The sequence below is a fragment of the Taudactylus pleione genome, unplaced genomic scaffold (genome assembly GCF_031769625.1).
Source record: "Taudactylus pleione unplaced genomic scaffold, aTauple2 ptg000216l, whole genome shotgun sequence".
Lineage (NCBI taxonomy): Eukaryota > Metazoa > Chordata > Amphibia > Anura > Myobatrachidae > Taudactylus > Taudactylus pleione.
The window spans coordinates 6,486,543-6,514,250 of NW_028284618.1; the positions used below are offsets into that span (position 1 = coordinate 6,486,543).

At 45.2% G+C, this 27,708-nt stretch overlaps 1 protein-coding gene across 7 annotated transcripts in view; it reads left to right on the forward strand.

The window, feature by feature from the left end:
* ADAM22 (ADAM metallopeptidase domain 22) overlaps positions 1–27,708 on the forward strand; it is a 278,694-nt gene that overhangs the window by 184,019 nt on the left and 66,967 nt on the right. For all 7 annotated transcript variants that reach the window (XM_088478610.1, XM_088478609.1, XM_088478614.1 and 4 more), the window contains exons 7-13: positions 6,112–6,181; positions 7,648–7,718; positions 12,659–12,733; positions 14,625–14,696; positions 19,235–19,401; positions 24,587–24,671; positions 26,382–26,472. In XM_088478610.1, coding sequence (XP_088334736.1) covers positions 6,112–6,181; positions 7,648–7,718; positions 12,659–12,733; positions 14,625–14,696; positions 19,235–19,401; positions 24,587–24,671; positions 26,382–26,472 — 631 coding nt within the window. The remainder of the gene's footprint in view (positions 1–6,111; positions 6,182–7,647; positions 7,719–12,658; positions 12,734–14,624; positions 14,697–19,234; positions 19,402–24,586; positions 24,672–26,381; positions 26,473–27,708) is intronic.

Here is a 27,708-nt window from a genome sequence, read left to right on the forward strand (position 1 = left end):
GCACGGATTTTCCCTGCTCTACGAATAGACTCCACTGTGTGAAGTAAAGCGCAGGGCACTCGGGGCCTGATTCGGCATAGGACGGAATTGCAAAGCCGCACACAAGCAGCTTTGTAATTCTGTCCTTGCTAAAATGCAAATACAGCAGAAGGTGTCTGAAATCTCCTTGCTGCATCTGTGACCGCAGACTGCAGTCAGGGATCACCATTGCAACTATCGATCGCGATGGTTGCACCTTTGGTCAGGCTGCAGTAGCTGAAGCTGGCTGTGTTCTGTCATCATGCAAGGCCAGGAAGTCTGCGTCCATGGATGCAGATCCTAGCCTTGCCACTCCCGGAAAACGGAGGCTACATGCCCCCATTTCCGGGAATGCAGAAAACAGGGGCAACATGCCCCGTTTCCAGGAACGTAGGCCGTCTCCGCCCCGCAAACTCCTCTGCCTGTCAATCAGGCAAATACATACAGGTGCCTGTGTGATATAGCAGGATCCATTCTGCATATGCACAGAATGGGTCCTGCGCAGATTCCCAAGCAGGTAGTGTGCACTGTTGAATCAGACCTTTTGTGCGCGGTAATGTACAGGACAAAAGAGTAATTTAAACAAACACGTCAAAACAAAATAACTGACATGGGAAAATGTAACTTCTATTGATCGTTTAAACAAGTCATTCTAGTTAACCAAATCCATATAACTACATGTACAGAGAGATATACATACATAGTCCATACAGACAGACAGCTAAACATAAATGGATTGGTAAAGGAGCTATATAACATTTGCTCACCTTAGTAGTGGGACCTGGCTATCAAGCCCAAAAACAAGCTACCTAAAAATAAATAAGCCCAAAAACAAGCAACCATCCAAAAAAACAAGCAACTTGGGAAAAAAAACAAGCCCGATTCCGCTTGTTATAAGCGGACTTGGCAACTATGGTGGCTGGTGCTGCTCTAGTCTTGCCCCTATGCTTTACTAAGCTCCGCCCACATAATTAAGACCCACCCATACTGAGACCATTCATGTGTGGGGTTGCTTCTCAGCCAAGGGAGTGGGCTCACAATTTTGCCTAAGAACACAACCATGAATAAAGAATGGTACCAAAACATCCTCCAAGAGCAACTTCTCCCAACCATCCCAGAACAGTTGGTGACGAATAGTGCCTTTTCCAGCATGATGGAGCACCTTGCCATAAGGCAAAAGTGATAACTAAGTGGCTTGGGGAACATAACTGAGAACTTGTGGTCAATCCTCAAGGTGCAGGTGGACAAACAAGAACACACAAATTCTGACACACTGCAAGCATTGATTAGGCAAGAATGGGCGGCCATCAGTCAGTATGTGACCCAGAAGTTGAGTGACAGCATGCCAGGGCGAATTGCAGAGGTATGGAAAAAGAAGGGTCAACACTGCAAATATTGCCTCTTTGCATAAACTTAATGTAATTGTCAATAAAAGCCTTTGACACTTATGAAATGCTTGTAATTTTACTTCAGTATACCATAGTAACATATGACAAAAAGGTCTAAAAACACTGAAGCAGCAAACATTGTGCAAATCAGTACTTGTGTCACTCTCAAAACCTTTGGCCATGGCTGTACATGCAGTAAAATCAGGCGATGCGGCTGATGATCCTATGCGGCGGGGGCCGGCATATTGTGCAGTCGGGCACCAGATCGCCCAGTGTATATGGACCACCCGATATGTCGGCCCATCGGCGCTGGGGTAGGGATGACCATCGGTGGTGTTGCCATTAATGGCACACAAACCATCGATTGTACCCCCTCGATGGTCACCTCTGCATCAGGTCAATGGAAAATGGGGACGGCGCTTAAGGTGCCAACGGAACAACAGATCGTGGTATCTGAAATTATTCACCTCAGGGTGCGCTCACATAGACATAAGGATACATATAATACAATAAAATATTTTATTAAAATTACACAGTATTAACATATAAAAAACATTTATAAATCAGCATCTAAATGGCCATTCTCGCATATCCATCATAATGGATCAGTAATAGCGTGCGTGAACAATCAATGGTCCACTTGTATAAATAAGTATATTAATCTCCTTTAAGGTTGTAATTATGTCCAAACAGAGCAATATTGCACTCAAGTCCCGTCAATAATTATGCTCCTTATTAGGGGGGGCGGTAATGAGATTTCCAAAGCAAGTTTCAACTGTTAAATATCCACTCCAGTAATACCTGAAGTTTGCCAATCAACACTCTCTGCAGCCAACCAACAGGTGATTCAAGGTAGCTATTTCAAAGAGGGTGAAGATTTATACCCATTTTACACCGGAGCTAAAACCCGGGTTATTGCAGGGTTACCCGGGCAGCTCCCTGGTGTAAAAGGGGAGAGGGTTGGCTGGCCGGGTCCAGTGACCCGACAAGCCAACCCAGGTAAATAGCAGGGTTTAACACGGGCGTAGCCCGTGAAACCCTGCTGTGAGAGCAGCGCTCTCTGGATCACGATGACCTGGAGTGCGCTGCTACCCGGCCGATTGGTCCGGCTTCAGTGGTGTTTGGAGATGACGTCATCTCCATGCGTCCACTTTCATGCCGGGAAAGCCGGGTCTATGCAGACCTGACTCCGGTGTGTGCGGCGCCGACTCGGGAATATCCCGAATCGGCACCGGCTAAATTCCGGGTCTGATCTGGATAGGAACTCTGTTCCAACTCCGGGTCAGAACTGGAATTTAGGTGGAAAAGGGGTATTAGTGGTACAGTCTCGGTATATTTACCCAACTGTACAATCTCGGTATATTTACCCAGCTCTCCTCTCCCTGACGTCTGTAGGGGCACTGCTGGTCCGAAATGCTGCTGTTAACTTGCTATTGCAAAGGTGTAAAATCCCTTTCTCCGTATGGTTGCAGGGGGATAGATGTCTGTGTGTGCTCTAACCTCACACAGCAGGTTCCCGTTCTCACTGCAGAGCCACGGCTTGGGACAGGAGACAATGTTGCAATCCGGATATGTGAGAATATCAAATCCGTAACGCGTTTCCCCCGTCACGTGACGGCTTCTTCAAGAGGGTGGTAGGCAAAAGTAGTTGACATTGGCCAGCAACCATCAATGTTTTGGAAACGTCGATGGCCATCCCTACGCTGTGGCCGCGTGTCGCATCGCTGGGTACACACGTTTACTGTGTTCCCAGCATTATTGTGCAGTAAGTAAATGGCATATTCACAGGCTCTGGCAAACTCATATTATAAATGTATCCTACTACAATTTGTTTTATTTATTTTGTAATATCTGTAATAGGATAAGCGTCACCATGAAGTTGATATGAGGTAGGTAGATAGACATGAGGTAGATGAGTAAGGGTTAGATCAGTGATTCCCAACCACGGTCCTCAAGGCACACTAACACTGGCCACACATCTCACTAGTTGATTGGTTGGAATGAAAATCTGGTAACGTATGGGAGTAACTGATGATCAGCAATTGGCTCCTAAATGCCAGAAAATAGATGAAAATGGTCGTTCAGACAAGTTTGTTAAATGTTTGCTCTAAACTATTTGTTCAAACAACAGTTTTTGTCCATTTTCCGGCATTTGGGAGCAAATTGCTGATTGTCAGTTACTCCCATACCTTACCAGGTTTTCATTCCAACCAATCAACTAGTTGGTTTTTTTGGACAGATAATCTTTAGATGTGTGGCCAGCTTAACAGTCCTGGTTTTAGTGATATCCATGCTTAAGCACAGATGGTTAAATCAAAATAACTGAGGTACTAATTAAGTCACCTGTGCCCAGCTATGGCTAGCTTTAAAACCTGGACTGTTAGTGTGCCTTGAGGACCGTGGTTGGGAACCCCTGGGTTAGATCCTTAGATATATATGAGGTAGATAGATAATGGATAAATCCATAGATCAGAGGTTCTCAAGGCACCTTACTAGTCCAGGTTTTAAGGATATCCATGCTTGACCACAGGTGACTTAATTAGTACCTCAGTCAATTTGATTTAACCACCTGTGCCCAGCCTTGGATGTCTCTAAAACCTGAACTGTTGGGGTGCTTGAGGTCCGCGTTTGAGGCCCTCTGCCACAGTTCCATGTGATGTAGATAGGTATAAGGTAATTGGAGCTACAGAGCTGGTTCCAATGTATGTGGTAGGTACGGCAGATCTATATGAGGTAGATAATAGATCCTTCTAATTCTGTAGATGTTATTTCTATTATGACAAAGTTATATGTTCTAATACATATAACACAGTAATACAATACAGGCAGCGATACCTATTCTGTATTTTATGTGACAAAAAACCTTAGTGTGTTGCAGATCAGCGCTCAAATTGTAAGATAAATTCTCATCCTGGTTAGGGAGGCTAATCCCGGGACGTTTTTCCCAATCCTGGGATTCGGGATTGCAAAAACGCTCAAACCCGAGATACCTGGGATTGAGTCGGTCAATGGGGCGGGCGTGTCTGAAGGGGAGGGGCTGCGCAGCCGCACAGTTGGGGGCGGGGGAAGCAGGGCAGGTGCTCAGCGCTGCCTGACATAAAAAAACCTAAACAACGCATGCGATCACTAGTCCCAAAATTCCCGGGATTGACCTCCCTAATCCTGGTAAATCACATAATAAATATCTGATCACTTCTTTTCTAACAGACGTATGTACAATGAAATGGGAGATTTCCAATAAATGCTATTTAGATACATAATAAAGTAAATGAGACCTTTTGTCAGGAAATGGCTAGCGGTGATCTGTTACCAGGTGCTAGAGGGGAATGAGGTCCATTTCAGGGTCACCATTGTGCTACTTACATGACAGTAAAAACAATCTAAAATTCTGAATATTTCATTTTTTTTCTAGGCGGCCAATGAAGTGAGTGACTAAAAATTTCAAAGCTTTACTAATAAGACTGAGAAATAGGAACAGGAAGGACATTGCACTTCACAATGTTTAGGAAGATCATAGTTCTGTTATATAAATAATAAAGTAACTTTTATACCGGGAGGAATGCTATCAGCATCTTCTAAATGGGACTTACAGATATCTACTGGCAGAAAGGAAAACTGTAAGGTTCTGCTATTAGAATATATTGTTATTGGGGAGGTTAAACATATCCTTCAGGGTATCAAACAGCACGAAATACCCTCCAAAGTCACAACATACTGTGACGCTCCCACCTTGTCCAAGGACGATAGGTCACCATCAGCGATAGTTTACAAAGCTTCTGATTTGCCCAGAGCTCAGTAATCGGGACAAAGATCTCTCCAAATCTGATCATTGAGACATGGGGGAGATGTATCAATCAGCGTAAACAGTGGAGAAGTTGCCCATAGCAACCAATTAGCTTTGAGGTAGCATTTATTAAGTACATTCTATAAAATGATAGGTAGAGGCTGATTGGTTGCTATGGGCAATTTCTCTTCTTGTTCTCTTCTCCACTCTTTAGAAGGTTTGATACATTTCCCCCATGGTTTTTCTCTAGATGTATAAATAGCATACACTAATTTCATGACCTCAAAGGGGATGCACCCCATTGAATATGGTTCAAATACAGCTAACCCGCCCGCCGATAACCCGACACTGACAGCCCGACGAGATTAAAGATAGGCGTCAAAATCCTGATGCCTATCATTAGCCCCACTACAAAATCCTGACACCCGGCTTACCGAACGAAGGTAAGCCGGGTGCCTTAGCGTATAGCCACTTTAGGTTTAGGGATCCCCAGCGGGACTTAGGGTTAGGCACCCCGGGAGGGTTAGGGTAGGGAACGGGGGGGTTAGGGTTAGCCACCACTAGGGGGGGGGGTAAGGGGAGGGTTGGGATACTTACCAGTCCCAGTCGGGAATTAGGTCAGTCGGTGTTCCGCTGTCAGTATTTGATCTGGCGGCTGGATAGCATTAAATGCAGATTCCGGAAACCAGACGCCTGTATCACATCTGCAAGGATATACGATTGAGGGGCAGTGCACTATCTGCCATAGACCAAATGGTAGTCAGGAGGTATACCTCATGGGCTGTGCATGGGGTCAGCGCCTCATGTACAGTACAATTTACCTGCTAAGTTGGGAATTGTATGATAGAAGTGTTACTTTGTGTGTTACTTTGTGTTTACTATAGTAGGGTGGTAAAATGATTTCTGTGGTTTATGTTATAGGAGGATTACCAGTTACATTCTGTTTACAAATCAAAAGTTCTTGAATTTCCTCTGGACGAGCTGCCATCTGGTACGTTTTCCTACAGCTGCTCTTATGTTGTCACTTGATTTCAATTCAGTTTATTGTACATGTACTTATTTCTTTTTATTATAATGCCTGTTCAATATTCCTGCCCTGTATTGTAGACACAATGGGCCTGTTTCTCAGTCACACTTGGGCCCATACGTGGCCGTGTCTAGCTAACATAGCGAACGTTTTAGCATATCTCCAGCTGATTCTTGGATGCATCTTGGCCACCTCTCTCAGTACGTGAGTTGGCAGCTTCTAGGTGGCAACTGGGCTTTTGCGTGGAAGAGAACCATGTTGTGGGCATGTAGCCAGAGTTGTGTATTATTCAAAATCTTGCATATGCCAAGGGGACACACATTTCAGACAGATGTGTTAAGCTGGGGACACACTTGTCATTATATCGTTTGTTTGATTGACGAACGATATATCGGTTGTGCATAGGCGGGTGTCTAGACCCGATATGTGTGCGAATGTTGTAGTTCACAGACATATCAGGTCAGGCCTACAGCACAGCCGATGACGATATATATCATGCAGATATATCGGTGCATGTGTGTACAGGCAACCAACCCATATGCCGGCAGCGGGAACTGCCGACAATGATGTTGTTTCCGGCTCCTGTGGCCAGGCATGATGGGCGGTGGATTGGTAAGTGTATATGCAAAATTAATTTGTGCAGAATACTTAACCAAATCTGTGGATCAGGTGGCCGATCCATTGCTCAGGTGTGTACCCAGCATAACACCTAGCATAGGGTAGGGAGTAAGTCCTGATACTAGTAATGACGATTGTGTCTGCAGATGGAACACAGTGGGGAGGTGCGATACAGTTATGTGTATAGTCTCAGTAGCATTCCATTAACAAAGTATCTGCATTCTGCATGCAGCCACAAACGGACCTATAGTTATCCTTTACAGGAACAGCCTGATGTACTAATCACCTTCAGCTGTCAACTGGTATTGATAGTAATGAAGAAATGACATAAATGACAGGGCAACTTCTTAGTGGAAGACACACTAACAGCAGCTTCTAAAAGGAACTTAGCAATAAAGGTGCATACACACGTAAACATTTTCTGTCCAACCATCCAACTAGTTGATTGGTTGGAATGAAAATCTGGTAAGGTATGAAAGCAAATGACAGTCAGCAATTTGCTCCCAAATGCCGGAAAATGGACAAAAACTGTTGTTTGAACAAATTGTTTAGATCAAACATTTAACAAACTTGTCTGGCGTCCATTTTCATCTGTTTTCTGGCATTTAGGAGCAAATTGCTGATCATCAGTTACTCCCATACGTTACCAGATTTTCATTCCAACCAATGAAATAGTTGGATGGTTGGACAGAAAATCTTTACGTGTGTATGCAGCTTTAGTATTTGCTTCAAGGCTGAATTATGCACAGGTCTAATAACCAGGGCTGTGAGTGATTTAATTACTGGCTGTAACGAATTTCATTCTTATTTAGAATTCTGGTCACTAAATGAGACGTCAGTGAAGTTTAGCCAGGCAACAAGATCCCGGAGGAAAAAGAGAAATGTGAGTACAGCACTTTGATTTGGATGAAGTACAGTACAATGTGCGCAGCTATCTGCGGCTTTTAAAATAAAGTATTTCTATTGATGGGAACAAAATGGGTCACATTGGGAACTTTTAAACTAATAACAATTGAATGTCCGCACAGCGAGAACTGAAGTAGTTAAAAGTTTACTTCAAGTATTCATAAAAAAATATAACCATAAATTGTCCCTTTGTGTTGCAGCACAAATAGTAAATGCATTTACAGAGGTTTCAATGAGAATCCTTAACATCTCTCAACTCACTCTGAAAATGTATTCACTTCCAACTAACTAGGCTAATGCATAGTGATAATCGTTCATAGCACGCCACTTAAAATTCTGGAAAATCAACAGATAGCAGCCCATAAATAAACCAGTCTCAATTGCGATAGGACATAAAAATTCATTATGTAAAACAGCCGTTTGACTATTGGTTCTTTGCTTTCATATTTATTAAAAAATAGTCCTATCGTCATTACATATTGTCTTCTTCTCATTACCAAATTCTTAGTAATCCCAACCTTAGATAGTATCATCTTAGAGAAAGTCTTTATCGGACACCTGCACACTAACAACCAAATTATTCAATTGTTGCATTCAGATTTTTGCTTTCTGGCTTAGTATTTACTCTGTAGACCCAAGGTCACAACATCTGCTTTTGATATCAGCAAACTAGTCCATATATCTGAGAAAATAACTTAATGTTAAATAGGTAAAAATAGCAACATCTGTGTTAACAAAATATATTATCTGTGTTCCAATTAGCTAGGCACATTCCTGTTGTATTAGAATGTAGGACAAAGGTAAACTCATTTAGTAGAGGCATATTCAAAAACACGATGGAGTCTATAAGGCTTAAAATCTTTTGTACTTAACCATACAAATTTTCATAATCACCCAAATCAAACATTAATTGTTTATTTACTAAGGATGGGTACTGCAGGAGTAGGTAAAATATCCAACATTCAGCACCCGCCTGGCCCTGGACCTATTGATAAGGTGTAGAGCGCATCCCACCTGGAAGATACTTCAGGGAATTAAAAGCAGCAAGGGCTATTAGGAAGGGCTTTTTTTATAGAGATATCTGGTGTAATGTAAAGTTAGGTCCAGCTTATGTATGGCTAAATGTGCTTAGCATATATTTTCACTTTAACAGAGCAATGTACTAAAAGCAAACCGGTTTCCTGTGTCAGTGACGTAGCCAGCTTTTGAGGAGGGGTAACGAAGATGGAAAAACAGGTGCTGAAGGCCCCATACCTCACACACGGAAATACCCTTCACTCATCATATGTTCTATACGACCCCCCATCATTATTATGTTCCATGCTGACTCCACCCCCCCATCTCCTTGTTCCATATGGTTCTGCACACTCCCACACCCCTTTCTCTATGTTCTATACTGCAAAACACCCCCCCCCAACTCTTTGTTCCATATTGCCCAACACACCCACATTTCCATGTTGCATACTGCCCTCCACACCACACCCTGATTCCTATATTCCATACTGCTCCCACGCCCCTATCACTATGTTCCATATTGTCCTGCACACCCCCATCAATACTTTCCATACCGTCCTGCACACTCCCATCAATACTTTCCATATTGCCCTGCACACTCCCATCAATACTTTCCATATTGTCCTGCACACCCCCTTCAATACTTTCCATACCGTCCTGCACACTCCCATCAATACTTTCCATATTGTCCCGCACACCCCCTTCAATACTTTCCATACCGTCCTGCACACCCCCATCAATACTTTCCATACTGTCATGCACACCCCCTTCAATACTTTCCATATTGTCCTGCACACTCCCATCAATACTTTCCATACCGTCCTGCACACCCCCATCAATACTTTCCATATTGCCCTGCACACTCCCATCAATACTTTCCATATTGTCCTGCACACCCCCTTCAATACTTTCCATACCGTCCTGCACACTCCCATCAATACTTTCCATATTGTCCTGCACACTCCCATCAATACTTTCCATACCGTCCTGCACACCCCCATCAATACTTTCCATATTGCCCTGCACACTCCCATCAATACTTTCCATATTGTCCTGCACACCCCCTTCAATACTTTCCATACCGTCCTGCACACTCCCATCAATACTTTCCATATTGTCCTGCACACCCCCTTCAATACTTTCCATACCGTCCTGCACACCCCCATCAATACTTTCCATACCGTCCTGCACACCCCCATCAATATTTTCCATACCGTCCTGCACACCCCCATCAATATTTTCCATACTGTCCTGCACACTCCCATGCCCCTGATCCACGTCTTGTATTTTGCATCCCCTCCGCTGTAATTAACTTACCTCTGGCTACCTTCTTTCTTCCTGTCTCAGACAGGAAGCATGGCACCGTCATCCTGTCCCCCTGCCAGGAGCTGGGTACAGGTGATGCTGGGTAGCTGTGAACCAGATGGCAGTGCCCAGCGCTACATAGGCGCAGTTTTTACCATTTTTCAGCAGAAGGAGCAGTTGCTACACCCTCACTACACCAGTGCCCTACATCGTGCCCTACATACAGTGAAATCAGCTTTTTTAGCCCATCAGAGATATATAGAGAAAGTACGTGTTGTCTTTCTCATAAGTTTTGATTCAGTCAGTCCACTATTTCTAGGCTATGGGAACACTTGAACATAACTTCGCTTCCGTTGGCAGTGTTGAGTCACTATTTTACTTAGTAACTTTATTTACTTATTCTTGCAATATCTTATTTTTATTTTTAACATTCATATAGCACCAATAGATTATGAAGTGCTTTACAGTGATTGTTTCATTATTCATATCAGCCTCTGTCAAAGTGGAGTTTACAGGCACTAGTTTAAAAAGCACATAGAGTACATACAAACTCCACACACATAGTGCCATAGTCAGAACATGACCAGCAGGCTCTCTTTCCACACTCCACAGACCACAACATTACAACACAAATGCCAATGCAGGTATACTATAATCATTACCATTACACACAATCAGTCGAACATTTATACAACATTTATAGCCGCATGTTACTCCAAGATCTGCTCCACGTGTAATATTCTTAGCATGGAAAATCCCACAGTTATATTTCTTCAATAAAGATAAATGCTGTATACTGCACATCCGTAATACCTCGCAATTCTGCGTATACATCGGGAACATGGAGTAACATCGGCCCCTCACGCACAATTACACCAGGTCTGACCTTACTCAGAAATTGCTAACCTCATCACACGTAGTGAGTACACAAGCTGCGTATGACGTCGCAGTGGCTAATTTATGCATGCCCAAGTAACAGCGTTCACACGGACAGGCACGCCTGCGTTTCTCCGACCACTCCCCCGTCACCACCCCCAAACGCTGGCCTGACGTCGTTCACTCTGCGATAGTTTTATATCTCTGTACGTGATTGCAGAGCGATCGCAATGCTGACTCATGAACGCACCCTGCGGTGCATGCGCAGTGCTCACCGTCGACCGTTCTGCGTACGCTGTTGCAATTGTGATCCATGCTGAATCAGGCCCAAGGTGCAAAAGTGTGTCCTCCTATGCACCCAAGTGAGATCTCGCTTTATGGGACAGGATTACTTACTTTCCTTTTTATGTTCCAAGGTGGTGTAAATAAGGTCTCATCCTGTGCTGTCAATCAGATGCATTATGCACCTTCCATTAGTACTTTTTAGCAGGTGCACTTTCAGCAACATAGTAAAGCGGCACACTATTTAGCCAGTCCTGAGGATCCCTTACGCTGGGTACACACCTATACAATCTTCAGGCCATTCTTTTGATTCCCGACCGGTTCATGCAATATCCTAAGAGAGAGTACGCACCTTAAATCATGTTTTCTAGGAAGAAAACTGGTCGCATTGAAGATCAGGTTTTATGTGCAGTTTAATTTTCATCCAGTTTGATGGTACAATATCGGTGGACAATTAGCCCTTCTTCTTTTTGGAAATGTACCAAAGTATCATGAATATGTATTGTTATTTTTTTGTATGTTTTATGCTTGAAGCACACTGTAGGGTGTCTGTCATCAGTGTAAAACCATAAAATGTCCACTTACATCACACAGCAGCTTCTGGGCTGAGGCACTCTCATCTGAAAGAGAAAAGACTGTTTCACTATAACAGGGACGGGGAACCTAAGGTCCGGGGGCCATATAAGGCCCGCGGCATCATTTAGTCTGGCCCTCTGAGCTTTTTTCTGTTAGCCTCATCTGGCTATCAGGGTGACTAGAATGGCACTCTGCAGCCATAATCTATACAGCAGTGCCTCCTAGAGCGTACTTAGGACACTTCAGATGGTCACACTGCTGCCCTTACAGCTCCTCTAAGCATCCTCAGGATGCTCCAGGCATTGCTGTAATCAGCGGCGATTGTGGCCCCGCCCCATGTGACATCACAAGGAGGGGGCGTGGCCTGCACTGGGCCCGCGAATATATATATTTCAAAATGACCCTCAACAGAAAAAAAGTTCCCCACCCCTGCACTATAACTATAATGTGCTACAGTTTCTAGCTGGAAAATGCAGCTTTCATGTGTTGCCAGGTGATGACTCCGTATCTCCCAGCCTATGCTGTAACTTTGTTTTATTCAGCCAAACATTCAGGGGCATATTTATTAAAGTGCAGGATTTTAGAAGTGGAGATGTTGCTCATAGCAACCAGATTGTGCTTAACATTTATCTAGCATCTTCTAGAAGACAATAGCTAGAATCTGATTGGTTGCTATTGGTAATATCCACTTCTAAAAACCCGCACTTTAGTACATATACCCCATAGTGTTTTTCTACTTCAATGACACATTATAATTCTAAGCAAAAAATTAGTGAATTCAGTAATTGGTAACTGTAGATGTGTTAAGTAATGTATAACCTGATTGAATTGTTCATAGTATTTATTTATTCAATTTGTTGGCAGATTCAGCAGATATCGAACATCATCAAGGATGAGACTAAATATGTGGAATTGATGATAGTCAATGATCACCTAATGGTATAATAATCACATATTATATACCAAGTGCTTTCCTCATATATCAGCTTTCAAGATTTATAACTGTATAACTGTACCACTTAGTGGCAACAAGATGTACCCTTCTCCTTCTCTCTTTCTGTCTTATATATTTTCATTTATTTCATATCAATTCTTATCTTTTATATTTCTCATCTCTCTCTCTCTCTTTCTCTCTCTCTCTCAATATATTTTTATCTCTCACATGTCTTTCTTATATTAGCTATGTACCTACCAACTTAAAGGGTGAGAAGATTAGCATGGGGGGAGTGGCCATGTCCTGGTGGGAGGAACGTGATAGCATCAAGACGTGTCTAGCGCTGAATAGCGCTAGGCTGCAGAGATGGCCATCGGTGGGTAACCATCAAAGGTACTATCAGTGGTTATCTTCGATGGTATAAAACCATTCAAAGAGAAATCATCAATGGTTTCAACCACCGATGGTCATCCCTGCTCTATAACATTCTGGGCCTCTGGCCAATCAGAACTGAGGGGCGGAGTTCACAGGTGCATCAGGGGGGCAGAGTTAGGCTCCATGTCCTGGCATTAAGTAAAGAAAAAACATCGATGGTGGAGAACTTTTGGTTTTATGTCTGTTAACAATTGATTTTTTGTAATCATCGATGGTCGATAGCTATCCCTACTATGCTGCCCCTTTTTTCCCTCTAGTCACCCACCTATTTCACTGTCGTGCTGACTACTGGCATGCAGAGCTGCAGTATATGCAAATATCTCTTCATGCTGACTGGCAGTCGGAACAATGTAGTCCCATAACGGGGCAAAGGGCCTGATTCAGACTTGGGAATAGTGGGTCTGATTCAGAGCCGCTCGTAAGCGGCCGCTCGTTCGTTCCAACCGATGTTCGCACAACTGCGCATGCGTACGGATTTTAATACGCATGCGCAAACCAGTCAGTGCGGCCGAAAATCGTGTGCTCGCTAAATAGCGAATGCCTGCTATTTTGAGTGACAGAATGAGGCGTTTGTGGGTGGTAACAGGGAAAGGTGCTGGAAAACGGGGAGTGGAGATCATAACGCAGGCGTGCCTAAAGGTCAAAACGGGCGTTTTAAGGGTGTGCATAATTACTAAAGCAGCGTCATCGACCACGTCACTTGGTTGTTTTATAGTTAGAACTGCTCGCATGATTGTGGTAGAAAAAAACAACCACAAGAATAGCGAGCAGTTCATACGCCGTCCGATGTACTCGATTAATCTAATAAATAGCGGACATGATGTATGATGCGAGCGGCCAGGGGGCGTTTTTTTCAAAATTACGTTCGCATGTTTCGTTCGCTCGTTCAGACATGGAGGCGTGAACAGACCGCAAAGAGCGAACGGTTAATTTAAATAGCCAGCCCCTTTTTCTGGTCGTGCGAGCGCAAATAGCGTCCGGCTCTGAATCAGGCCCAGAGTGAGGTCTCTCTCTCTTGGTGAAACCATGCTGCACTGCAGGGGGGGCAGATTTAAAATGTGCAGAGAGATTTAGATTTGGGAGGGAGGTGTCCAAACTGACATCTAAATTGTAGAGTAATAACAAAGCTGTGAAGTATTTGTGGGCTAAATGCAAAAGCAGCCAGTATTTACCCTACATGTAAAAAAATTATGTATTTACACCCCTTGCATTGCAATATGGTTTATTCAGGTTCACAGTTGAGAGAGATATCTCACTCTATTCCCAAGTCTTAATCAGGCCCAAAGACCACAAATCAGGACCGATCTTCCGAAATTGTGACAGATGAGAGCCATGCCTCTACCTTTTCTATCTTTTTTTACATATCTGGTCTATATCATCTACTTTACCAGTGCAAATGTATCAGTCAGCCTATCTAGAGTGTATTTGTATATTGTGTTCTTTCCTTTCCCCTTCTTGCAGTATAAAAAGCACCGCTTATCTGTTGGCCAAACGAACAGCTATGCCAAGTCCGTTGTCAATGTGGCAGATTTAGTAAGTGTGATCAGAAATCATTTCTCGCTGTGTTATGCTTCATATAATTATGCTCAGATGTATATATATGTCTTTACTGTTAATGAGAAGTCACATATGTTTTCAGTGACTGTAAACAGACAAAACCCCAGAGCTCTAACGTGACCCCAAATTGAATATTCTGCAGTAGGACACTAGGTCTTATAGGACCTGGTCTGAGTTGGGAGCAGGGGCGTAGCGAGGGTGGCGCAGGTGGTGCATTTGGTCCAGGTGCCTGCTTCGGCCAGGGTGCCACAGCTGCAGTCATCCAGCAGCTGCCGGGCTCTAGGTCCCAGCATGACCACCAACATGCGCCTTCTGCGCATGCGCGGCTCACCCACCGCGTCTCTCCACGCCACACTGAGAAGCAGGTAGAGGAGCATGCACGCTGAAGAGAAGGTAAGTCGGAGGGTGCTGGGGAAGGGGTTGGCTGGAGTGATGGGGCTGAAGAGAAAGGGGGCTGGTGTGGCAGAGGGGTGGTTTGACAGAAGAGTAATGTAACAGGGGGCTGGTGTGGCAGAGGGGTGGTGTGGCAGAGGGGTGGTGTGGAAAGGGGCTGGTGTGGCAGGGGGCTGGTGTAGCAGAGGGGTGGTGTGACGGGGCTGGTGTAGCAGAGGGGTGGTGTGAATGGGCCTGGTGTGACGGGACTGGCATGTAGGGGGCTGCTGTGGCAGTGGGCTGGTGTGACGGGGCTGGTGTGACAGAGGGGTAGGTGTGGCAGAGGGGTGGTGTGACAGGGCTGGTGTGGCAGAAGGGTGGTATGACGTGGCTGGTGTGACAGGGGGCTGGTGTGACAGGAGGCTGGTGTGACGGGGCTGGGGTCACAGAGGGGTGGTGTGACAGAGGGCTGGTGTGACAAAAGGCTGGTGTGACGGGGCTGGGGTCACAGAGGGGTGGTGTGACAGAGGGGTGGGGAGGCTGATGTGACTGGGGGCTGGTGTGACTGGGGGCTGGTGTGACTGGGGGCTGGTGTGACAGGGGGCTGGTGTGACTGGGGGCTGGTGTGACTGGGGGCTGGTGTTGCTGAGAGACCACCATATAGGTATGGTGTATTTTTATTGCATACACACAAAACTGGATTTTATTAGTGGAATTGGTATATATATCTAGCCCTCTATGCCCCAATTCGATACTGCCTCTAATATTTATTTTTATTTTACTTTAATTTAACCCCACATGCTGAACACTCCTCCTCCCTGGCACACTGGGGGTGGGGGAGGGACGCCATATCACTCATGTGCTCAGGGCACACTGGCCACAGGCTACACCTCTGGTTGGGAGTAAAGCAAAAAAAGAGCACGAAACTGTCCACCTTGGGAAACCCGTGCTGCACTGCAGGTGGGGCAGATGTAACATGCAGAGATATAGATGTGAGAGGGCTGTGTCCAAACTCAAATTCAAAATACAGTCGGGCTGAGAGACCCGGGAATTTGCCGGATTGATAGAATTTTCCAGGTCGCATGTCTGAAAGGGGCTAAAGATTTAAGAGAGACGTGTCCAAACTCAAATTTACATTTCACTGTACAAATAAAGTTGTCCAGCAATTGTGGGCTTTATGCAAAAGCAGCCTGTATTTACCCTGCATGCAAAAACAGTAAATGTATTTGCACCCCTTGCATTGCAGCAGGGTTCGTCCAGGAACAAAGGGGTTGAGTATGAAATGTTGACGGTCATAATGTCGACATTCATCGACATGGTTATAATGTTGATGTCGACATTCATCATTTATGCAGTGATGAAATGTTGACCTGCCAGAATGACGACATTTCGTCCTGATGGCCCAGCGGTGACTTGCCTGCTCCCGACGGCTGCAGCGGCTTCTAATCCCGGCGGTCACGTGACCGTCGCTTCCGGTTCAAAGCTTTGATCCTCCAGTCCGGTAGTTATTTTTCCACTGTCCTTAATCCCTACCATTAACATTTTAACAATGTTGACACCATTACTGTCGACCTTTTGACTACATCCCGTAGAAAGTTACTTGCTTTTTGCTTTGCTCCCATAGTGTACAAGTACTGTTGCTGTAATAAATACTGTAGTGAAAGCCTACCAGATATTTGCTTTTTAAAAATTATACCCCTTTTTATACCGAAGTCTGACCCTGGATTTGGAACACGTTTCCAACCCGGATCAGACGCGGGACAGACCCCTATTACACCTTGGGTCAGCACCGTGCACACCGGAGCCGGATCAGCTATGACCCAGCTCTTCTGGCGCAGGTGAGCATCGCTTCTTCCCCTCCCTCCCCCTCCTCGACCTCACTCCGCAGCGGCCCAGAGGAAGGGGGGGGGTGGGAGGAATGCGTGCTCCGTGCTGCTCGGCCTGGCCCTGGTTGCAGTGGACACTTGGAGATAATGTAATCTCCAATCGCCACTGAAGCCGGCCAATGAGGCGGCATGTGGCACGATCTGGGTCATCATGACCCGGATCGCGCCGTTTACACTGCAGGGTGACACGCGGAACAGCCTCTGGTCAACTCTGCAAACTACCTGAGATGGATCCCTAGGTTCCTGGACCCGGGTGGATCCATTTACACTAACAAAAATCCCGGGTAGATGCACGTTCACGTGCATCAACCCGGGATTGTAGCTGTGATTTAAATATCACAGTTACTGTAAATTGGCGAAATCCTGAGGCTGTCTGCAAGCTGTTACATATACCCCATTGTCACATCGCTCAGTACTGCTTTAAAGCGGCACAGTAGTCAAAACCGGAATCTGTATGTAATGCCACCAGACTAAATACTGACAGTGGGTGGCCGAACAATGAAGATCCCGACTAGTGCCCGTATTCAATTTGAGGTGAAATGTCGGAATTAGGTGTAATTTTCGCCTATTTCAATTATCCCCGTATTCAATTACATTGACTTTTCGCCGGTGTGGTGTAAAAAAACGGGGATAAATATTCGCCAGCCTTTAGCAGGCGAAAAAAAGTGCAGAATTGGGGTTTAGGGGTGCAGGCTTAAAAAAAAAATAGCCTGCACCCTTGGAATGGCCCCTTAAAACGAAATGTGCAAAAAAAAAGTAAAACAAAAATACATCGGGACACCCCAAAAAAATTATTTAAAATTTTTTGGGAAAAAAATAAAAATAGGGGAACAGTGTTTAAAATAGCGAGATAGGTTCAGGGATATTCTGTAAGTATGCGGAAGGTGTTTTCTAGAATAGGCTATTAGCAGCAGGTGCTTTTTTGCAGAATATTTTAAAAATTAGTTTAGGGACTTAAAAATATGCTAGTACCCATTTTCATGTACCCCAAATTTGATGGGACCACTTTTAAAAACGAAAAAAAAAAGCTAAGTGCTTTTCTGCATCACTTCATCAATGTCGGGAAAATACACCTGTCGCGGCTATTTAAACCCTGACTTTCTTCTGCAGGCAAAAACTGGGGTACCCATAGTGATCCCCCAGGTCTGGACATCTTTAGGGGGGTCCTACAATTATTTCACGAAAATTCCAATTTTTTTTTTGCTGATCAAAGTTTTGCCTGTTCTTGATTTCGCCTACATTGAATACGGGGAATAGCGGGCACGTGCGCAATACTTTTCTGCCTGGAAAACAGGCGAAGGAGGCGAAAAGTCCAGCAGGCAAAAAGTCTGGACTTTTCGCCTCAAATTGAATACGGGCCTTAGGCTCATAAGTACCCTAACCCTCCCCCACCCTAGCCCTCCTTTAGTGGTGCCTCACCTCCCCCCAGTGGTGCCTAACCCTAAATTCCATCGGGGGTGCCTAAATCTCACCCCCCCCTTACCGCACCCTAAACCTAACCCTCCCTGGGGGGTGCCTAGCCCTGACCTGCCCCCAGTGGTCCCTAACCCCAATCCCCCTTTCCCCTAGCATAACCCTCTCCGTCTAACCCTAAATCCACCGGGGGGGGGCCTAATCCTAACCCTCCCCAGTCCCCCCCTCCCCCCCAAGCCCCTAATAGCTACAAAGCCCCAACTTACCTTTGTTCGGGATGCCGGGCGTCAGGGCTAAAAATAAGCGTCGGGATTTAGACGCCTATCTTTAGTCCCTCGTCGACTTTCCAGCGTCGGGATTCCTACCGGTGGCATTCTGGCGAATTATGTTAACCGCATCCCATCAAAGCCAGATGCTTGTATTGAAATATATTTCACATTATACAATGTAATACAATATAAGTAACATTTGCCTTGGATAGTGCCGGACAAAGTGCATGATTTGGTAGAATTTATTTGTTATGAATGACACCAGGAAAATATATGTACTGCCTGTTCCAGCCTGTGCGTATCAATATTGCTATTACTCTCTATGTGCAACATATAAAACTTGCAATGAAAATGCTGAGGTTGAGGTGTCACAGCCTTAATGACCCATAAGTTTGAATTGCTTAGAATTCAGTTGTATTGAAGAATATAAAAGAATGTATCAATATAATAGATTTAGCGTACTGATCGATCTACATGGCACAATCTATGCCCCTGCATACTATGGGTTTGTACAATAGTAACGTCTTATTTACTGGCCTTGACAGCACGCTCTCTCTCCCATTTTATGTACTAGATATATAAGGAACAGCTGAACACCAGAATAGTGCTGGTCGCCATGGAAACCTGGGCTAATGACAATAAATTCAGTATTTATGAAAATCCACTGAAGACTCTGAAGGAATTTATGAAATACAGGAGGGATTTTATCAAAGATAAAAGTGACGTTGTTCATCTATTTTCGTACGTAATCTGTAACTTGCCTATTTTTCTTCCTGATTTCCTTAATTGTGAGTGCTATTTACAATAATAGCCTTTATTTCTTGCCATAAATCCCCTAGTGTATTGCTACAACCATCTAACAACCTTATTCAGCAATGGGGTAAACTTAATTTTTCCATAGAGACAAATGTAATTGGGAGGCATGGGGAGCATTCTTATATATTATTGTTTTTAGGTTAATATTAATTTTAGTTTATGCAATAATATTCCATTAGTCACATATTTTGGACATTTAAACATTTTAAAAATGATGGTAGTTTGGGCTAAAGTAAGTCTATTGAGCTTATGTAATAGGTTGTGAGCTGTAGCTGCTGCGGGAACTCCTGCGAGACCTCTGGTATTTTTAAAATGGCAATCATTTTAAAGGAAAAAGCAAAGGGGAGACTCGCAGGAGCGATTACATAAGCCCCTATGTATGTATTTTGTAGAAATGGGGTGTAGAGGTGTCTAAAACAATGAAGGGCTGAGTCAGCAGGGAGAGGGGGTATAAGTTACCTAGGGCAGCTAGAAACGGGGTGTAGAGGAGGCTGAACCCACCGAGAGCTGAGTCAGCAGGGAGAGGGGGAATGTTACCTAGGGCAGCTACAAATGGGGTGTAGAGGAGTTTGAAACCATGGAGAGCTGAGTCTACAGGGAGAGAGGTATAAGTTACCTAGGGCAGCTAGAAATGGTGTGTTGAGGAGGCTGAAACCATGAAGAGCTGAGTCTACAGGAAGAGAGGTATAAGTTACCAGGGGCAGCTAGAGATGGCAGGAGGCTGAACCCACTGAGTACTGAGTCAGCAGGGAGAGGGGTATAAGTTACCTAGGGCAGCTAGAGATGGGAGGAGGCTGAACCCACGGAGAGCTGAGTCAGCAGGGAGAGGGGGTATAAGTTACCAGGGGCAGCTAGAAATGGTGTGTCGAGGAGGCTGAAACCACGGAGAACTGAGTCAGCAGGGAGAGGGGGTATAAGTTACCTAGGGCAGCTAGAAACGGGGTGTAGAGGAGGCTGAACCCACCGAGAGCTGAGTCAGCAGGGAGAGGGGGAATGTTACCTAGGGCAGCTGCAAATGGGGTGTAGAGGAGTTTGAAACCATGGAGAGCTGAGTCTACAGGGAGAGAGGTATAAGTTACCTAGGGCAGCTAGAGATGGGGGGAGGCTGAACCCACGGAGAGCTGAGTCAGCAGGGAGAGGGGGTATAAGTTACCAGGGGCAGCTAGAAATGGTGTGTCGAGGAGGCTGAAACCACGGAGAACTGAGTCAGCAGGGAGAGAGGGTATAAGTTACCAGGGGCAGCTAGATATGGGGTGTAGATGTGGCTGAAACCACGGAGAGCTGAGTCATTAGGGAGAGAGGGGGTATAAGTTACCTAGGGCAGCTAGAAAGGGAAATTCTGGCACGTTATGGCTAGCTTGTCATAAATGACTAACACTTATTATTTGTGATAAGCTAATTGAGTTGCTTATTCTCCAGGTAATATAGACACAAAGCTTAGGCGCCTTTTTAATCATTGGCGGCAGTGAGGGCCCCGTAAATAACCATTATCTCAGTGCTAATAAATAATTTTGTGTGCCTATTTATCAAAATCCTGGTGGCTCCAATAAGAGCCCGTGACTGTACTGCTAGATTCGAACAAGTCTAGTCTACGGCACTTGGGCCGTGCAGTCAGAAGTATAAGCTGCTGGGGAGGGATCCAAAGATCCCTTTCCAACAAAAGCTATCTTACAGGTTGCAGTGTCTAACGCCATGTAAAGATGGTGTTAGCTACTTTGGGTCAAACTTTCCTGAGCTTAATAAATTGATGTGAAGACCGCAGCCTCCATTGTGAATACAGGGCTCGTTACTTAGCCTATCGTAGTAGATACCGCTGATGTCTCTTGCGTTCAGCCTTTGTTAAATAGACCCATTACTAAAATAGGGCCTTTTTTGTCCACAAACAGTTGTTTCTACATGATTTTGGCTTAATAAATAACCCCCAAATGTTCCAATCTCATAACTGTATGACAATATTTGTGATGGCGAAAACTCCTTAGCCGTGTATCTGTTTTAAGTTGCCTATGCAGCCATGGCTAAAAGTTTTGAGAATGACACAAGTATTGGTTTTCACAAAGTTTGCTGCTTCAGTTTTTATGATAGCAATTTGCATATACTCCAGAATGTCATGAAGAGTGATCAGATGAATTGCAATTAATTGTAAAGTCCCTCTTTGCCATGACAATGAACTTAGGCACTGATTCAGAGCCGGACGCTCTGACAGAGCGCTCGCTCTGAATCAGGGCCATCCTTCTGAATTTTTAGAGCGGCCTCCTGGCCGCTCGCATAGCTGTGGGTGACCACCCACAGCATATGCGAGCGGCCAAAAAGATGGTTGCGATGGTCAAGACCATTGTGACCATCGGGCTTGCGACGAGACCCTGCGGTAGGGTCTCGGTGACCGCAAGCCCTGGAGTGATTTTGGCTCTATCAGAGCCAAAATCACTCCCACTGACATCACTAGTGATGTCAGTGGGGCCGGACCCAGACGGTAGGCGTTCTCATGGGAACGCCTCAGTCTGGGCAGCCACGCCCCCGGCACACCCACCAAAGGGGGCGTGCTGTCACTCACCATCGACAGCACGCCCCCTTTGGTGCGAGACCCATAACGACGGCTACCCCGTCGCTATCCGGGCCTCGCGCATGCGCACGACGGAGCCGCCTCCGTCGTGCACATGCGCACTGGGCCAACATCGACCCGCTTGCGAGAGCTCAGCGCTCGCGAGCGTGTCTGAATTAGGCCCTTAATTCAAAAAACAACATTTCCACTGCATTTCAGCCCTGCCACAAAAGGACCAGCTGACATCATGTCAGTGATTCTCTTGTTAACACAGGTGAGAGTGTTGACGAGGACAAGGCTGGAGATCACTCTGTCATGCTGATTGAGTTAGAATAACAGTTTGGAAGCTTTAAAAGGAGGTTGGAGCTTGAAATCATTGGCCCTCATTCAGAGCCGTACGCTCTGAGCAGAGCGCACGCTCTGCATGAGGGCCGGGCTCCATTTTCATGGAGCGTCCTCCTGGACGCTCGTATAGCTGTGGGTCACCACCCACAGGCTATACGAGCGTGCATTTTGATGGCCGCGATGGTCGTGACCATCGCGACCATCGAAATTGCGAGCCTGCGGTTGAGGTTTTCAACCGCAAGCTCCGGAGTGATTTTGGCTCTATCAGAGCCAAAATCACTCCCACTGACATCACTAGTGATGTCAGTGGGCCGGCTTCTGACGGGAGGCGTTCCCGTGGGAACGCCCCCGTCAGGGAGGCACGCCCCCGGCACGCCCACCAAAGGGGGCGTGCTGTCAATCAACATTGACAGCACGCCCCCTTTGATCGGACACAACGAGCGAAGGAAAGTCCTTCGCTCGTCGTGTCTGGCGCATGCGCACGACGGAGCTCCCTCCGTCGTGCGCATGCTCAGTGCAGACCATCGACCCACTTGCGAGCGTACAGCCGCTCGCGAGTGGGTCTGAATCAGGCCCATTGTTTTTCCTCTGTTAACCATGGTTACCTGCAAGGATACAAGTGCAGTCTTCATTGCATTTATCGGATCATCGAGAACTTCAAGGAGAGAGGTTCAATAGTTGTGAAGAAGGCTTCAGGGCACCCAAGAACGTCCAGCAAGCGCCAGGACCATCTCCTAAAGTTGATTCAACTGCGGGATCGGGGCACCACCAGTGCAGAGCTTGCTCAGGAATGGCTGCAGGCAGGTGTGAGTGCATCTTCACGCATAGTGAGGACGAAGACTTTTGGAGGATGGCCTGGTGTCAAGAAGGGAAGCAAAGAAGCCAATTCTCTCAAGGAAAAACATCAGGGACAGACTGATATTCTGCAAAAGGTACAAGGATTGGACTGCTGAGGACTGGGGTAAAGTTATTTTCTCTGATGAATCCCCTTTCAGATTGTTTAGGGCATCTGAAAAAATGCTAATCCGGAGAAGGAAAGATGAGCACTACCATCAGTCCTGTGTCATGCCAATGGTAAAGCATCCTGAGACCATTCATGTGTGAGGCTGCTTCTCAGCCAAGGGAGTGGACTCACACACAATTTAACCTAAGAGCACAACCATGAATAAAGAATGGTACCAAAAAATCCTCCAAGAGCAACTTCTCCCAACCATCCAAGAACAGTTTGGTGATGAACAATGCCTTTTCCAGCATGATGGAGCACCTTGCCATAAGGAAAAATTATAACTAAGTGGCTCGGTGAACAAAACATCGAAATTTTGGGTCATTGGCCAGGAAATTCCCCAGACCTTAATCCCATTGAGAACTTGTGGTTAATCATCGAGGCGGGTGGACAAACAAAAACCCACAAATTCTGACAAACTCCGAACATTGGTTAGGCAAGAATGGGCAGCCATCAGTCAGTATGTGGCCCAGAAGTTGATTGACAGCATGCCAGGGTGAATTGCAGAGGTCTTACAAAAGAAGGGTTAACACTGCAAATATTGACTCTTTGCATAAACTTAATGTAATTGTCAATAAAAGGCTATGACACTTATGAAATGCTTGTAATGTTACTTCAGTATGCCATAGTAACATCTGACAAAAAGGTCTAAAAACACTGAAGCAGCAAACTTTGTGAAAACTAGAGATGTGCGGGTTCGGTTTTATTCGGTTCTTATCGTCAAATTTGCGCAAGTTCGGATTTATCTTAATGGCTATCCAAAACACGTGAGGGTCAGGTAGCCAATATGATGCCGTTTATGAGAACCGAACATATCCGAGTAAAACCGAACCGCACATCTTTAGTGAAAACCAATTCTTGTGTCATTCTCAAAACTTTTGACCATGGCTGTATGCTGTTTTTGGCATTCCCTAACCCTTTTGTTGTAGAGCCATTTTGCACATAGGTCTGCGCAGTACCCGGCACATGCGGTGCCACAGCGGGACCTCCCCATACGCTGGAACATGGACTACCCCATTAACCGCTCCGTCCGGGGCACATAGACTACTCGCCTGGGCGGCCAGGTGAATAGTCTATGTCCTTGAGAGAGGGGGGAACGTGGTGGTCAGTGACCCGGAGGAGGGGGATGTCCCGCTGCGGCATCCCCTGTGCCAACTTCTGCGCACGCCTATGATATTTGAATTATTTTCATTCATTTACTATTATGTGAATGCATTCTTTAGGGGGAGTCAGTTTGAAAGTAGCAGGAGTGGTGCGGCATATATTGGCGGAGTGTGTTCCCTACAGAAAGGAGGTGGTGTAAATGAGGTAGGCGGTTGTCTTACTGTTACCATGGTGTCCTGTTTTCTAGTCACTTTGGTCACTGTCTAGCTATATTGACAATCTAGTCTGCACAAAGTACCATTTATTTTGTTTTCCTGTACATCTTCACACCCCAATAAGGGTCCAAGTTAATCTGCTATAAATACCTATCATCTTAATATACATGTATTTATTATTAGGAATGGACGCTGCTATACTATCGTTATTCAGATGAGTATAATGAAATATCAGTCAAGGACAGTAGTGAAACAGTGGCCAAACTATGGGCCTGATTCAGACCCACTCGCGAGCGGCTGTCCGCTCGCAAGTGGGTCGATGGTCTGCACTGAGCATGCGCACGACGGAGGGAGCTCCGTCGTGCGCATGCGCCAGACACAACGAGCGAAGGACTTTCCTTCGCTCGTTGTGTCCGATCAAAGGGGGCGTGCTGTCAATGTTGATTGACAGCACGCCCCCTTTGGTGGGCATGCCGGGGGCGTGCCTCCCTGACGGGGGCGTTCCCACGGGAACGCCTCCCGTCAGAAGCCGGCCCACTGACATCACTAGTGATGTCAGTGGGAGTGATTTTGGCTCTGATAGAGCCAAAATCACTCCGGAGCTTGCGGTTGAAAACCTCAACCGCAGGCTCCGGCTCGCAATTTCGATGGTCGCGATGGTCACGACCATCGCGGCCATCAAAATGCACGCTCGTATAGCCTGTGGGTGGTGACCCACAGCTATACGAGCGTCCAGGAGGACGCTCCATGAAAATGGAGCCCGGCCCTCATGCAGAGCGTGCGCTCTGCTCAGAGCGTACGGCTCTGAATGAGGGCCTATGGTCGATATTAGTAGAATGCCATAATTAATTAGTTTGCCATATAATAACTATTGAATATAACATTTCTCAGATGTATGTGCAACTCTGTTTATTTATCAAGCAATGTTTTTTCAATATGAAACTAAATGAATAAATATGTAAGTAAATACACTGTCCTGGAGAAGCTGTTGCACCTGGCAGCTGTCACACTGTGGGAGAATTGATAGTCACATTGCCCATTTTATAGGGAAGGTGTCATGTGATTGGCTGCTAGCAGCTCCAGTCTAATCACTGCTAGGCATTAGTCAGAGTTGGGCCACTGACACCTGCCATCTAATCAAATTACCCTCAGCCCATGCGCCATTATGATTGTGAGAACCTGGTGCGTTTGACACTACAATCTATCTGCATCATTATAACAGGGGCCTCAGTACTGCTTTTGGGACCCTCTGGTCCCCTCTTCTCACCATAAAACTGCTCATGTTGCCTGCAGCCCTGTCCTCATTGATATATCCATATAAAAATTCAAATCGGCTCTCTCATCTTCTGCTACTGTGATCTGATAAAAAGCCGGGAACACTCTGACGAGAGGGGATGAATGTAGAATACAATAAAGTGTTCCCACCAGAGTCAGATACACTATGAATAGAAGTTAATGTTAGCCTCTGCAGACAGCAGGGTATACACATTTTTACCCTGTCAGAAAGTAGAATAAATAAAAAGCAATGAAATTAGATTGAAAGAATGAAAGGAGGAAATGTTATTTTCTGCCTCCTGATTCGTGTTGCCGCGGACATGTATTCGGTTAATATAGTCCTGAGCGGCTATACAAAAAAATTAAGTTTAATATTTTTACTCATTACATAATCACTAACCGTTGTCCCTCTCTTCTTTCCTAGTTTGGGCGGTCGGACATCTTGGCTGTCACCCTGGCACAGTCCCTGGCCCATAACTTGGGCATTTTCTCAGATAAAAAGAAAATAATGAGAGGTATGTTACCTACATGCCCCACTTACATAATGCCCAGCATAACAATACAGCATTCACAGCTGATGCAGGGGGTATTTATAATAACTGGGGCACGAGCCAAAATAGGTCTATAACCCACAGTAACCAGTCACATTTTAGTGCCCAAAGGAGAATAAGTTTAATCATCGGGTTGACAAGTTATAGCAGAAGGGTTTCTACTTTGGGAAAAGTATAGTTACTGCCTAGGCTAGGGCTAAATGGTAAAGCGGTATGTACAGTGCATCCGGAAAGTATTCACAGCGCTTCACTTTTTCCACATTTTGTTATGTTACAGCCTTATTCCAAAATGGAATAAATTTATTTTTGTCCTCAAAATTCTACACACAATACCCCATAATGAAAACGTGTAAAGTTTTTTAGAGATTTTTGCAAATTTAATAAAAAAAAAAAAAAACTAAGAAATCACATGTACATAAGTATTCACAGCCGTTGCTCAATACTTTGATGCATCTTTGGCAGCAATTACAGCCTCAAGTCTTGTTGAATATGATGCCACAAGCTTGGCACAACTATCTTTTATTTAAATTAAATTTGCAAAAATCTCCAAAAAACTTTCTACACGTTGTCATTATGGGGTATTGTGTGTAGAATTTTGAGGACAAAAATTAATTTATTACATTCTGGAATAAGGCTGTTACATAACAAAATGTGGAAAAGGTGAAGCGCTGTGAATACTTTCCGGATGCACTGTACTGCCTTGCCTCTATTTGTACAAAGGGAAATGTTATGAGATGCCTGAGAATATTGCCCCCTCCTGTAGGAGTAAACGGTGTCTACAACTTGAAGGAAACATCTACAAGAAATTAGAGATGAGCAGTTCGGTTCTACACGTTTTTTTTCGCCACATTTAGCGTACGTTCGCATTTATCTTATAAAACACGTGAGACCCACATTCCAATAAGATGCGGTTTTCAGATCCGAACGTAACTGAGCCGAAACCGAACTGCTCATCTCTACAAGAAATGTACATTTAAAGGGTTTTACAAATCTGCCTAAATCTCACCCCTCAGATTTTAATGGTGCATGACTTATCGGCTTTAATCCGCTGAGGCCTGCCAGTTGGCATTGCACACATATACTGTATGTTCCAAATCTCTGGGACATTTCATAGGTGGCACTACACTGGCATGTGGTACCAGGTAGCAACCCAATAGGACATGGTAATATGTACTAATACACTGGAAAAGTGGCTATAGG